The following is a 13,810-nucleotide window of genomic DNA, read 5'->3' on the forward strand; positions in this document are numbered from 1 at the left end:
CTGGGCAATGTTATGTATAGCAGCTTGATAGTTTTACAAGAAATTGCCGATGTAATCAAGTAAATCATTTGATTAATTATATGAGTAGTAATTTCGGTTATTTTGTCAAATCCCTAAATGTCATCAATCAAAGTCTGTATTTTATGGCAGCTGCGCACCCGAGATAAACTTCAAATAAACTTGTAGCTTTGACTTTATTTAAGCCTTAATTTGGGAGCCAAATAACTAGCCGCTTAATAGACTAAATTTGCCATCTCTTAAGAGATTCGTTCGAGTTTTATACGACCAGTTTTATGTGCACAACCCGATGACGTCACAATTTGAGTAGCTGGGGTGTAGTGTACAAAGGCATCCTGTGGTTGTGCACTTGCATACTAGGCCCAAACTTTCATTGCTTTTCAGGTACTGGCAGTTTATCTAGTTACTGTTCATATGTTTAAAAAACTTTCAGACATTAAAAATGCTTTTCTTAAATCAGTAAATTAACTGATGCTTTACGTCATACGTGTCAAACTCCCGGCCCGCGGGCCACATCCGGCCCGCTTTACAATAAAACTTGGCCCGCAATGTTATTTTATACAATGAACTATTTCCGGCCCACGAGATCATTGTACAGTATAATTTACTTTTTTCAAGCAAGAACAAGATTATAACAAATCGCACAATACAGCAGTTGCCCCACCATACGATAGAATAAATAGATTTATTCTAACGCTTGTAATCTGGGCTGCTTTTTTTCTTTATTGTTTCTTAATTCTTTAATGCTTTTGCTAGGAGATGAATGAAACATAATGATGTAAGACAAGAATAATCAAAAATAGCCCTGTCAAAAATCGTCAAAAACATCAAAAATTTGGTGTTGTATCGCTGCCTGTTTCCAATTCATGCACTCTTGTCACGAAACGTTCAATCAACTTTTATCCTTACGGCCCGCGGCGTTAAATAAGTTTTGAGTTTTGGCCCCTGTAGCGATTGAGTTTGACACCCCTGCTTTACGTTGTTTGAAAGCAAAACACACCACCATTTTTTTTTATATTCCAATTTCCAAATATGTTGCAACGGTTTGTAATAAATCCAAAATGCAGCACTGAACTTAGCTTTTTCAGCCACAATTATTTTTTAAACGCAGAGGGTAAACATCTAGGCTAGGTTACACTAGCATAAATTAAGCCTCTAGCATAAATCATGTAGCCTAGCCCAAAAGTTATGAAGTCGGGGCCTAATATAGGCCTAGGTTACTTTCCTGACCATTCCACAAGGCACCAAGCAGGGCCAAAAAACTGTCTGACACAGGTTGAAAACAAAAATAAGGGTTGTTTTCGTTTTTTTTGAATTTCAAATGAATATGTCTTCACACCAACGATTCTAAATGAGAGCACAGCAGGGTTAGCAGAGTTGTTATAGCCTACTTATGTTAAGTGAAGCGTTCAATATCTTGACTGCTAGGTAGTGTTAGAATACCAAGTTCATTTGCTGAGGAAGTCCAGTTAGACCAGCGGATTTTGTCAAAATTTTGCAAAGAAATAACAAAAAAGACAGAGAAATCAAATGCGGAATTTGTGTTAAAAGTGTAAAATTTTACATCAAGCAACTGTAGTTAAAGATTCGGTTATGCAAGTCCGAGAAAGATCCATTTGTTACACCTTCAATTTGGTGGCCATAATTGTTTTATCTTAGCTAATTGCTATACTAGCTAGACTTAGTGGCGGATTAAGGAAGTGGGTGACTGGGCTGCAGCTGGCAGCCCCCAAGTATTGGGGGCCCTATCATATTGCGTTAAAAGAGAAGCACTTATATAATAACAGAATTTATTTAATTCTGACCGTGTTAAATTATTTATGCGATTCGTCTTTAAGCCTCTTCATTAAGAAAATTTAAAGTCTGGCACTTTTTTGTTTACCGCTTTTTGAAATTATTACGTTGTAGTGCCAAATAGTGACTCCCTGCCAAGTATTGACCGCTGTGTGCCGTAATAAATTCATTGTCTGATAAACGATTTTCATTAGCAGAAAACGTGCCCCTATTCAGCGGCTGAATAGTATGATACCGCATCTTTTGCGAATGCATGTATACTGGTAAACAAAATACCGTGTAGCCTACAGGGTCCAGATGTTTAAAAAATTTGAAGCAAAAGACATACACATATTAAACTTTCAAAAGCTGGTGGAATTTATATTTTGTTTACCAGGTAGGCTACATCAGCTCTCGTTGAAAGAGTTTTTTCTATCATAATTAACAAGAAGCAGAATGTGAAAGCCCTTATCACCTGCAAAATTAAAACAGTAGAATTCGCCTATACCGACACCTCAAGGGGATGAAGAAAAAGTGTTGATATAGACGAATCAATATAAATATTGTTTCTAAATTCCGGTTTTAGTTCAATGCAAGGGCCTGGTAAGGGTTGAATGTAGGGTTAGTTCGGATATCAATAATTTTTACTATCCGGATAACGGATATATCCGTATATTTGGAATTTATCTAACCGGTTAACCGGATAATAACTGCTAAGTGAGACAATCGATTTCACGAGGTTTGCATGAAAAATGGATTGTAAAATCATTACACAGTTTTATTGTAGATCTACGTACACGCGCAGTACGAGCGAATACGAGAAAAATCACGCAAATTTAATGTTCACTGCTTCTGCAATGCCCTCCTTATAAAGCACAATGCATCAATTGTGGAATCCTGTAGACGGGAGTCGGGACCTTATGTTTTAAACCAAGGTGGTTTCTCATTGCTCCTGTAGATCCACCTTTACAAGAAATCGTGTTTTCACAGGTTTCACATTTTGCCCTCTCACCATTTCTTGATCGTAGAAAGTAGCCCCAAACTGGATTATCACTTTTGAAACGTTTAAATTCCATCTCTTAAATTTAGTCACTTCAAACTAGCTTGTAGCCAAAGCTTTTCAAATGACACTTCACAGACTTTACCTTGCCATGAGAATGCAGTCTTCTATTAAAAGAATCATTCATTATGCTTTCTTTGTGACGTGATAGTAAATTTCACTCGTGCATTTTACGAGTACCTTAGTTGAAAGTATAAGACAATAGAAGTGTGAACAAAGGTTTAATTGCGCTCAGCGGGAGTCAGCCTCTACGTAACAAAGAATGTTCAAACTTACTAAAAAGTGTAAAACGCATTAGCAACGATACTCTTTTAGCCGGTTAACCGACAGAATTATATCCGGATATCAGATAGAAAAAAAAACTGCGGTTAATCGGTTAACCGTTATCCGGATAATCCAACCCTAGTTGAATGTGTACGCTAATCAGCACTGCCGCTTAATTTTATGCTTTCGCGTACACTACGGCAAAGAACAACACAAACAAAATCGCGAAAATTAAGGGTAGTCGTATTTACACGTAATACGCACGCAGACGGTAAGAAGAGAGAGACCCATCAACAGACAAAGACGATAGCCAAACCAACGACAGCTATCCAACATGACGATTTGCGGACACTGCTTAAGTCGTAATAGCCTACGTCATAGTGACATCATAATTAGGTCAAATACGACTAGGCAACCTAAATCGTCATATCATAACGTCATAAAGTCGTAAGTGGGATTACGTCCCGGAGTGAAAAGAAGAGCTACAATTGTCACTATAAAGTATAAACGAACAAAATGCTCTGGGGGATCAAGAAAGGTGTCGATATATGCAAACTCGAATGTATGTAAAATATAGGAATTTCGCCGGGACCAACCAAAAAGTGTCGATATAGCCAAAGTCAATATAGACGAATTCTACTGTACTGATAATTCCTGCTGTGACTTTTATGAGAAAATAAAGGCTTCTTGAAGAAAGTATTGTCTACACTCTACAAAAAAGTATGTTTGGGCGAATGTGTAAATTTATAGATGCTTGAACATTGTTTTGTTTCCGTACTCCACAAGAATTAGTAGTGACTTTTCCTGCTGTGATTTTGATGAAAAGTGGGTCGAAGAAGCAAAGTTTGACGAGTTAGGCATCATAAAAAGTTGGTTAAGATTACATCAGTGCAGTTCCCAAAGTGAGTTTTGCGGAACCCTAGGCTTGTGAAGAATTGCCAAAGGTTGTTTGAGGCAAATATCTGGTTAATTATGTATACATGAAAATTACAATAAACTAGCTGAGTTATCTACCTTTATACTTAAGATACATAGACCACAATTCATTTGCTGAAATTTTCGTTATGTTTTGACAGGTTTCTGGATAATCTCAAAAATCTTTAGCGGATCCTAACTGGAAAGGTTTGGGAACCATTACTTTTCATTACAATGGTGGTTATGTAACCTTGTAAAAATTTCGGGTATTTAAATGTCATGTCAAAAACATAACATTTACTAGCCATTATTTATTGCATGTTTCATCACATATTTTAAACGTCATTTAATTGTCACTTTTTACGATGAAAAAAAGAATAACGACTATATAGAATTCAAGACGTGATTGGCAATTTTTCGAGATTGCATAAATTGTTCTGGTTCTGGGTTAACGGTGTAACAGTGCTACAAACGTGACAAAACAAAAAATTCTGATTTATAAAATGCGTCTTTCATAGCTTTAGTCTCGTTTTCACGTTACTTGCCGCCAATTTTTGCAATTTCAGATAACTCGAGGTTATCTGTCCTTTCCACAAATTAAAAAGCTTCCACTGTAGTTTATTATGCTTCAATGACGGCAAACATAAGCTTGCAAATACACAAAAATTAGTACACTTATTGCATAAATGGTTTTTGAATGATACGTAACTACCTCATACAATACTTTACATTTACAACATAACCTCTACGAGCTGTGCAGATCTGTTTATATACACCATAATGACCATCACAAAACCCATGCATGGTTATATTTAAAATCTGATATGGTGTTCCAAGTTCTATGACATATATCAATACAATGGTTGTCATGCTGTACGTCTCCAAAGGCTGCAAAAACTAAATATATAAACTGGGAAATCTTTTATGATGCCCTGGACAACAAAGTCAACTTTATCAGTACAGCAACGAAATAAAAATAACACAAAATGACTGAAAAATAAATAAGCTCGGTAGATATATTACATACAATATATATCTCACATACGTACACTATTACAGTAAAATACAATCATTAAATCTTGCGCTCGGCAAAGTTGAAGATGAACTTAAACTATGTAAAAAAGCTTCACTTTAAAAATTCTAACAACAGAAAAACTTGGGCTGCATTGATAACTGTTCAGATGGAAAAGTTGTACTGTTACACAAAAGGAGCTAACATTTATGATCAGGTTTAGTTTTTCAAAGTAAAATGCACTATAAAGAAAGAAAAATCGCCTATGTTATCTTTTCTGGTACAGTAGTAATATACACTGTATCTCAAAAACTGTTTCACCGCTGTTACAAAGTCATATTAAGATAATGATTTTAATACTAAGCACAGTGGTTGTAGCAAAAGATATGGAAAGTAATTATGTGGACACTGCTTTAACCGCATATTCACATTCAATAAAAAGCAGTGATGTGATTAGTGATTACACTTTGAATTTTAAATAAACGTCAAAATCAAACATGTTTTGACAACATAATTCAATGTCTGTTAGTGTAATTGCATGATTCCTTTCCAACTGTTATCTGTTAAACCACATAACGTTTTAAGGCGCTTATGGTAAATAATGATCAAGTAAAATAAAACCTTAAATGTTTTTTTAAATGATACAAGTAACTACTAAAAGAACACAGTTTGTCAAAGAATATTTCTAATGTTAAAGTTACAATAACATAAAGTAATATCAATAACAAGGGTATTTACAGGCAGTATGCTCTAGTGAAGTCAAGAATGCAGCTTTTTGGTAAACACACAAGTTACAGTAGTAGACAAAATGAACCTTATTGACATATTTCTTTTGTCGATAATGTACAAAACACTAATTGCACTTCCTTGATTATGTACGCAAGTCCACTGACATGAATTGAATGAAAAAAACTTACATTTCCTGATGTTACAGAATTCAGGATTTGTGTGCTTATCAAATGGTCCCGAATCCTGATGACTTTGTTCTGTGGTTTGCGCATACAGTGATAACTGAAAATGAATACGTCTAAACTCAATCAACTAAATAGAAATCTGAACAAAATTATGAGAAACTATGTTGCCAAAAGTTGAATGTTCTTTGAACTTGAACATAATCAAAGGCCGAATGTGTGCATGCATCAACCTTAATCAATATGATTTCATTGGAAGCAATTTATATAACTTTCAGCAATTTTGCCATTTGTATTTCTTATATTTCTACGTTTGTTGCATATATTGTATTGATGCAATGTTTTGTGTTGGTTATAAATCTGGTCATTTCCCAATTTTTTCTTGCCTAAAATGTGGAGTTTTAAGAATTAAAACATTTAATTTTGATGGTCTGGAAATTGGTTAATACATTTTATATTAGCTTCTGAAACAAAATTAAGTTTCAGTCCAAAGGCATGACGGTATGTATGTAAGTAAAATAAACATTTTCAATGATCAAAAACAAAAAGTCAGTACAACTTCTTACGAATCTGGGCCCACTGTAAATGGGGCTAATCCAAATAAGTCTTTATTATCCAAGCCTTCAAATAAAATACTCTGGCCATCACTTAAGTCAGTTTTGTTGCTGCCAATATGAGGAGTTGTTTGCATTCTTAAATTTTTCATTTCGGAACGGGGCGTCAAAGGTCCACCACCATTACTACTATTACTACTACTTCTTGAAATTTTTCTTTGCCTATTCTGTGGTGGTGAATGTAAATTCTCTTTTTGCTCTTGCAACTCATGCATTGTTGCTGGACTAGGACGACGATGTCGCACTGCAGGCTTTCTATGAAGTTTATTTTCGATTTTCTCTGCAGAATCTCCATGTGGAATAAAAGGAGAAGCTCCAAACAGATCTGTCTCTTGCCCATGACTATTTTCATTAGGTACTGTTCTCTTTGGAGTTGCGTTTTTACCTGATTTCACTTCAAATGGTGCAGCATCAAATGGATTGAAAGATGGAAGTTCGTCACTTGTTTGCTCACTCGATGCGGAGGGTTGAATTGAAACCTCAAAAGGTGCACATCCAAACAGGTTAGTGGCCTGTTCTTCGTTTAAGCTCTCCAATGCCTCTCCAGCAGAAAACGGAGCATTTGTAAAAATGTCAGAACCAAATGACTCAGTTCTTGAGTGAGATGACAAGGTGGGAGCATCAAGACCATCTTCATCCTTCTTCTGAGCCCTCGCTTCTCTGCTGTAGCCAACAACACCAAATGCCCTCAAACCTCCAGTTGTAACGGTTGATGCCACTGATGCACTGACCTTGGGTCCAAAAGCAGTTGATACACTGACATTGTTGATCAAACTTAAATTGTTGTTGTCAAATTCATTGCATGTTTCTTGAAGTATATCTTGCATTAAATCCACATCAACAGAATTGGTGGCTGTAACATCTTCAGCTGTTGCAATGTCAGCAACATCAAACATCGCTCTACCTTCAACAGCAACAGCCTGTTCTTCATTTGCACACTTACTTTGTCTTTGGCCGTTATCCTCTATTGTTACTGAATTTCTATTCATGTCATTAGTAGATGGATGCCGTGTTGTAAAAAACTCATCAAATTCGTCATCCATATTGCAGTCAGTATTTTTTTTTACAAATGAGTCTCCATAAAAGGGATTCCAACCTTCAAATTCAGGGGTTAAGCTGTTGCTACTTGAACTTTTAAATTTATTTTCCGCCATTGCAGCGCCATCTGGTAAATCAACAAGGCCATTGTTAGGTTTACTTCTCATATGTGAAGTCATAAGTGTCACGTCACTTTGTGATCTTCTATGCCTCTTAATAACATCATCATTAGATGGAGCTGTATGATAACCAGAAATTTCAGACACTGATCCTCTTCCACCGAGCAAAACAGGTAAAATTCGTACAGACTGTTGTGGTGCATCTCTTGAAGATTCATTATTTTCAGCGGAATTAGAAACTTTTAGTGGTGTATTACTAACAGAAAGATGATCCACTACAGCTTCTTGCTGTTGTAATCCTTGCTGCTGTTGCATGTATTGTTGCTGTTGTAAAAGCATTTGCTGCTGCTGATGTAACAGCTGTTGTTGATTTTGCTGATGTTGCAAATGCATCTGATATTCCTGCTTTAGGCGTTCCTGTTGTAGTTGCTGTTGCATTAAATTTTGTTGAAGTTGTTGTTCTTGCATAGAAACAACATTTGCCTGTTGTTGAGCTACTTGTCTTATTGCTGTGAGTGCTTCTTGAACTTTTTGCATCTTCAGCTGTGCTTGTTGTAGTTTTTGTGAAGCAAACAATCCTTCTTGCTGTAGTTGATAGACCTGTGGTTGAATCATAGGCATCAAAGCTGGCTGCTGGAGGGCCTGCTGCTTTAATGCATTTATCTTTTGGTTAATCACGAATATTTGCTGCTGTAAGGGCCGAATATGCTGAAGAGCAAGTGCTTGGCCCTCTTCAACTAACTTGGTTTGATGAATAAGCAATCTTGGGTCTACACCAGCAGGCGAGCTTGTTTGTTTTTCAGTTTTTACCTGTTGCCGCATAGGAGCCACTGGCCGAGTCTGGGGTTGTGCAGGTGACTGGAATTGTGATTTGACAGATGTGGTATGAGGCTGTGGATTTGCCACCACAAGTGAAAATTGCTTTCCCTGAGGTCGTTTTCTAGGGGCAATACTAGTCTCAGCAGGTGCATCAGGATCAATAGTGTCAGCTTTGTTTTGAGCCTCTTTCTGCTTTGCTATTTCTTTCATTTCTTCTGCTTGACTTTGAGTTAAGGGACTTGGTAATACCTTGGGTGTTGTTACATTGTTCACATTTCTCACAGGATTGCGCAAATTAGCAGCTTTAAAGGCAAAATGAGCAACTTGAAATATATCTGGCCTCATATCAGGATCCGGTTCCAGCATGAACCTGATCAAACAATGAATATCTTTAGTATATTTTGAGTCATCAGGTATTGTAAAAGAGCCACTTTGAATAGACAATGTACTTTCTCCAAATGGAAGGCTGAAAAAGCACAATTTGTAAAGCAAACAACCAAGAGCCCATATATCTGAAGGTGTTCCGATCCTTTTACCCTTAAAAAGCTCTACCATTTCAGGCGAACGATAAGAGAGAGTGGTATATTTGGTAATTTCTTCTTCCACAACAAGCCTTGATCCTGGCGCCTTGGGATCCATTACAACAGTTGTTGCACTTCCAAAGTCACAAAGAACATAATTTCCTGAGTCATGAAGCAGCACATTTTCTACTTTTAAGTCACGATGTACAATTGGTGGTTTCGAGTGATGCAGCACTGTTACTGACTCTACAACATCACAGAATATCTTCAAAACCTCAGTTTGAGAAAATCCAGAACCAATTCTTGTGTTCATGAGCTGAACAATGTGGCCTGCTCTACAGTATTCCATGAGAAACAAAACTTCAAATACACCAGGATTGTTGCTTGAAGGAAGGATGCTTGCATCAAGAAGGCGAACTATGTTCTTGTGATGGCCATGCTGTTTCATGATATCAATTTCCCTCTGACAAACCTGAAGATCTACTTTGTTGTTCACAAACATTCTTTTCAAGGCAACTTTTTGACCTGAACTGATTTTTCCAAGAAAAACCATAGAAAATCCTCCTTCAGCGATGACTTCTTCAATTGATACATTGTATCTGGAAACTTTTAACACTTGCCCAATGAATTCACTACCAGGCTTTTGCATGAGAAACTTCTTCATGATTGCAAGTTGGTGTTAACAAACACAACCAATATTTCAACTTACAGATGCTAAACTTACTGTGCGCATCTGAAAGAATATTCAAAAACAATAGCTTATCAAGCTTATAATTTAGTAATAGTTTAATCAACCAAGATGTTCCATAAATACACGGAGAATGGCTGAATCATCAGGTTCACAAACTACCCAAAATAAACAAAGCAGGAAGCATAGAAACACTGCAAATAATTACACGCCAACAACAAATCACTTGTTGGAAACATGCGTGTTCATATCTACAACTTCCTTGTCTGTCTATAAATAAACTCAACTGAGCAGACATTGCCCAGCTCATTCTAGTTTAAGTCAGTATCATTATGTTTATTACTCTTTGATTAGCATGCTTCAGATATAAAAGTTACAGTTAAAAACATAATTTTAAATACATAAATGATTATAAACAAGTAAACCTTTATAAACAAGTTCACTAGGCCTATTTACAAGCCATTTTAAATGAAAATGCTATTTAAAGTTTTTTTGCATGTAGTGGATAAGTTAATGTTTTTGAGGTTCAGTTTTTACCCACCTAACGTGAAGACAGTATGTGAATAATAAACATAGTATATTGATCAAAAACATCAACACACGTTAATCAATTGAAAATTCCCTTTTAGAACTCAATGCAACCACAGATAGGCAAATTTATATGGTATGTACCTTTGATTTACAGTACCAGTACTGAAGCTTAATCGTTTAATAACATTACATGTTTACATTGAGCAGTAAGATCATTTGGAATTAGCAAGTAATAGCTGCTTTGGTCATGTACCAGTAAATAGGGTACGGTTAACACATGTCGGTAATGTCTGTTTACCGTACACTATGATGAGTTTTACTTGAGTCTCTGCATGTAACATATTCTGCACAATCTTGAGGTAAATGCACAAGTTTGGTTTCAAGACATTTTGACATAACAATGGAATTCATGAACATAACCAAACGCATTAGTTATCTGTAAAATATAATATTTAGTACTCATCTCTAGACAGGTACTAAGAGCGGTAAATCGGTAATATTCCAGTTGCAGTTTGCGTACTTCAGAGTAGGTGGTAATAGTTTAAACTTTTTGTTTACATTCCTAATGTTTGACTAAAATACTGTCCAAATTTAATTCAAACAAGGATTGGAACATCCATGACCATTCTGATGAAAATGTAGGCTGTAGTGATACTGTTTGTGATGAGAATTTGACTATCAAGAAAAGCTAATTAGTCAGCCGCATTTTTTTTTGGTGAAGTAGAAGTTGTTTATCGTGAAATCACAAACAATGTTGCAGTTTAATAATAACACTGGGGAACAGTTTTGGAAAAAAAATTTGTTGACTTTGATTTTGCACTTGATTTAGGCTAATTCCGATGTGCTGAATTCAAAAATGCCACCAGTTTTCTTCTATCCCGTCAAGTTTTTGCTCTACAGCATACATCCAAAATATGCAACTTTTCACAACTTTAGCCGTATTGCTTTTCCATACGTAATAGGAATGCACAAGTTAATCATATAGTAAGTTATGTACAAGAAGGGTCAACTGAATTATTAAGCAAAAAAGGCACAGGCATCGATTTAGGTCGATGCTTTTCCCCCATTTTTGGTTGGAGGATGCAATCATCCGACGAAACTAGATAAGAATGGTAAAATTGAAGGTAGTTGCTTTCTACTTTTGTACTTTCCAGGAAAAACAGACAAGCAATAAAATATTATCTGTTCCTATCCCTGCAGAGTGATGAGTGGTGGTTCCAGTTTCACAAAATTTCACGCTATTGTGCAATTTTGCATCAGTAACTGTCAAATGCCTTGTAAAGATGACAACTCTGTTACACCACACGTTCAAAAAGCTTGTCAACATCAATTATAATTGATGTAAGCTCCATGTCTTTTATGTGATCATTTCTTGTCGTGAAAAAAGCATGAATTCTAAATTTGCTAATTGATATTAGTTACAGCACAACCATAAAAAAATTAAGCAAATTTATCTTCTTATCAGAATTTATTTGCAGTGTATTTTCCACAACCTACCAATGAATCAATACAATCAGCTGCATGGCCTAGCACTAGAATCAGTAAAGCACAAGTTTTTTCATTTGTTAGGTATAATAATATTAGAACCCTGGTAAGTCGGTATGTCATCAATGGGACTGGTGCTAAATGGTCATCTTAACGAAGTATACAGAATATGACGTCATAGCTCTACATATAACCTTCAGTATAGCACGTGTTTTTGTGATGCTTTTCTTTATAAAAAACAATACGTAGTCAATGCGTATGTTATGTTACGCATTGTTACACATAATATATATACATGTCGAATAAATGTGATACCAATAAATCACTTACCACAACAATGGCTAAATAAGTCTTTCATAAATGTTTGTTCTAATGAAATGGTCAAAACTAATCAAATGATTGACATTTAATTTTGCGTAACAAGTGCATTTCTTTCTTTGATTGAAAGTTAATCATAACTTTGTCTTGTGTAATGCCATTATTGTCCTAAGGCCACAACCAAAGTGTTGAATGAAAATTACTTACATCATTAAATATACATACATATACCATGAAAACGGTTGTATCGTGAAATACAATTAAAAATAAGAAGTTGTCATGCAGTAGATTCATTTACAGTACGCATACCACCGCGGATATGCCATGTACTAACCTGTGTGAGAGCAACAACAGCAAATGGCAAACACATAAACAATGGCTAGAAGACAGTTATGATTTCACATGCTCATAGCGCAACTGTAATTCATTAGGTATGTGATTTTACTTGCTATGCTTAAAGCATTAGTTAATTTTTATCTAATAATAGATTAATGGTCGTCTTAATCGAAGTTCAATTAGTTGTTTTGCCCCAGCTTTTATGCAGCCGTGGTCTGGATACCAGAGTGTTTGTATTAGTAAAACAGATTTCATTACATTGCTATAAAAAGATTCTTTGGACAGTGTTTAAAGTGAGGGGCAAGTCTAAAAACAAATTGACCTTAAATCAGTGTTTATTAACGTCACCGGTGGGGCATGGTTAAATTTTGGTGAAGTATTTGAATCCAAATCTAACGTAGAAATAAGTCATCACTTTTTGCAATTTTCACTTTGAAATTGAGTGAGAATGCGATTGTACCTGCTTAAAAGTGTACTAAGGAGGAAGGCCATTTCCCCACCTTTAATGAACCCAATTGTTTTAAATGCTCTCATGAACCAAACGCTTGCGGCCAATAGGCTTTTTGCATCTTTAATCCTTTTCGATCATCGCATTCCTTGTTTGCAACCACCCATCAGCTATAATATAACTGAGAAAAACATATAGTAAGTGGGTATACGGTATCTCAAAATTGGAAATCATAAATAGCTATCTTAAGTACATATAAATGTGAATCTTAAATTTTATTTTAAAACATTCTAAAGCTGTTTTTGAGGCATAAAAACCAACTTTCGTATTTTGTGCGTTTTTGGCAAGGTGGGCAAATGCTACGATTTTAGACTCAGTTTTTGAAAATGTTTGGCTGCCCCTTGGCTTAAACGCAATCCTAAATATGCCACCAAAAGTGGGTCATACAGTTTTTTTTAAGCAACAGTGGGGCCAGGGACAAAAAAGGTTAAAAAATACTGCCTTAAATCAAAGACAAGTTGACAGTAAGTATGATACTTTGAAAAAAGGATTTTTATTAATATTTAGTAGTTAAGCAATTATTGCCGTAAAGGTGAGGTAAAAAACACAAAATCATTGTTAGTTATGATGAAGATGACGACTTTTATAACGTTACAATATTAAAACAATATACATGACTCCGTTATTTGGATCAAGTAACCCATCAATATAATAACCTGTGGCCGACAAGTAATAGTTACAAGTAAACCGTACTTAAAGACGTTGACTGCCAACAACGAGATAACCCACGAGTGGAAGTCTGGTCCACACTGCTAAACGTGACATATGTTATGTTTATCGCCATGTCACTGAACTTAAAAGCACAAGTTTTCTCTTTTTTTCGCTCGCAGTGAATCCCTGTGTAGCATCTGAGACAGAAATGAGAAAAAAAACCTAGCAA

At 35.7% G+C, this 13,810-nt stretch overlaps 1 protein-coding gene across 1 annotated transcript; it reads right to left on the bottom strand.

Moving 5' to 3' along the window:
* Nucleotides 1-4,632: 4,632 nt before the first annotated feature.
* On the bottom strand, nucleotides 4,633-13,002 carry LOC143445458 (uncharacterized). The gene has a single exon (XM_076944572.1). The coding sequence runs from the start codon at nucleotides 9,726-9,728 to the stop codon at nucleotides 6,516-6,518; it is 3,213 nt and encodes a 1,070-aa protein (XP_076800687.1). The 5' UTR covers nucleotides 9,729-13,002; the 3' UTR covers nucleotides 4,633-6,515.
* Between the last annotated feature and the right edge of the window lie 808 nt (nucleotides 13,003-13,810).

Source organism: Clavelina lepadiformis, chromosome 2, assembly GCF_947623445.1.
Source record: "Clavelina lepadiformis chromosome 2, kaClaLepa1.1, whole genome shotgun sequence".
Lineage (NCBI taxonomy): Eukaryota > Metazoa > Chordata > Ascidiacea > Aplousobranchia > Clavelinidae > Clavelina > Clavelina lepadiformis.

Bases quoted from the DNA above. Each gene is read 5' to 3' on its own strand.
- LOC143445458 (XM_076944572.1), bottom strand. From the start codon at position 9,728: ATGAAGAAGTTTCTCATGCAAAAGCCTGGTAGTGAATTCATTGGGCAA.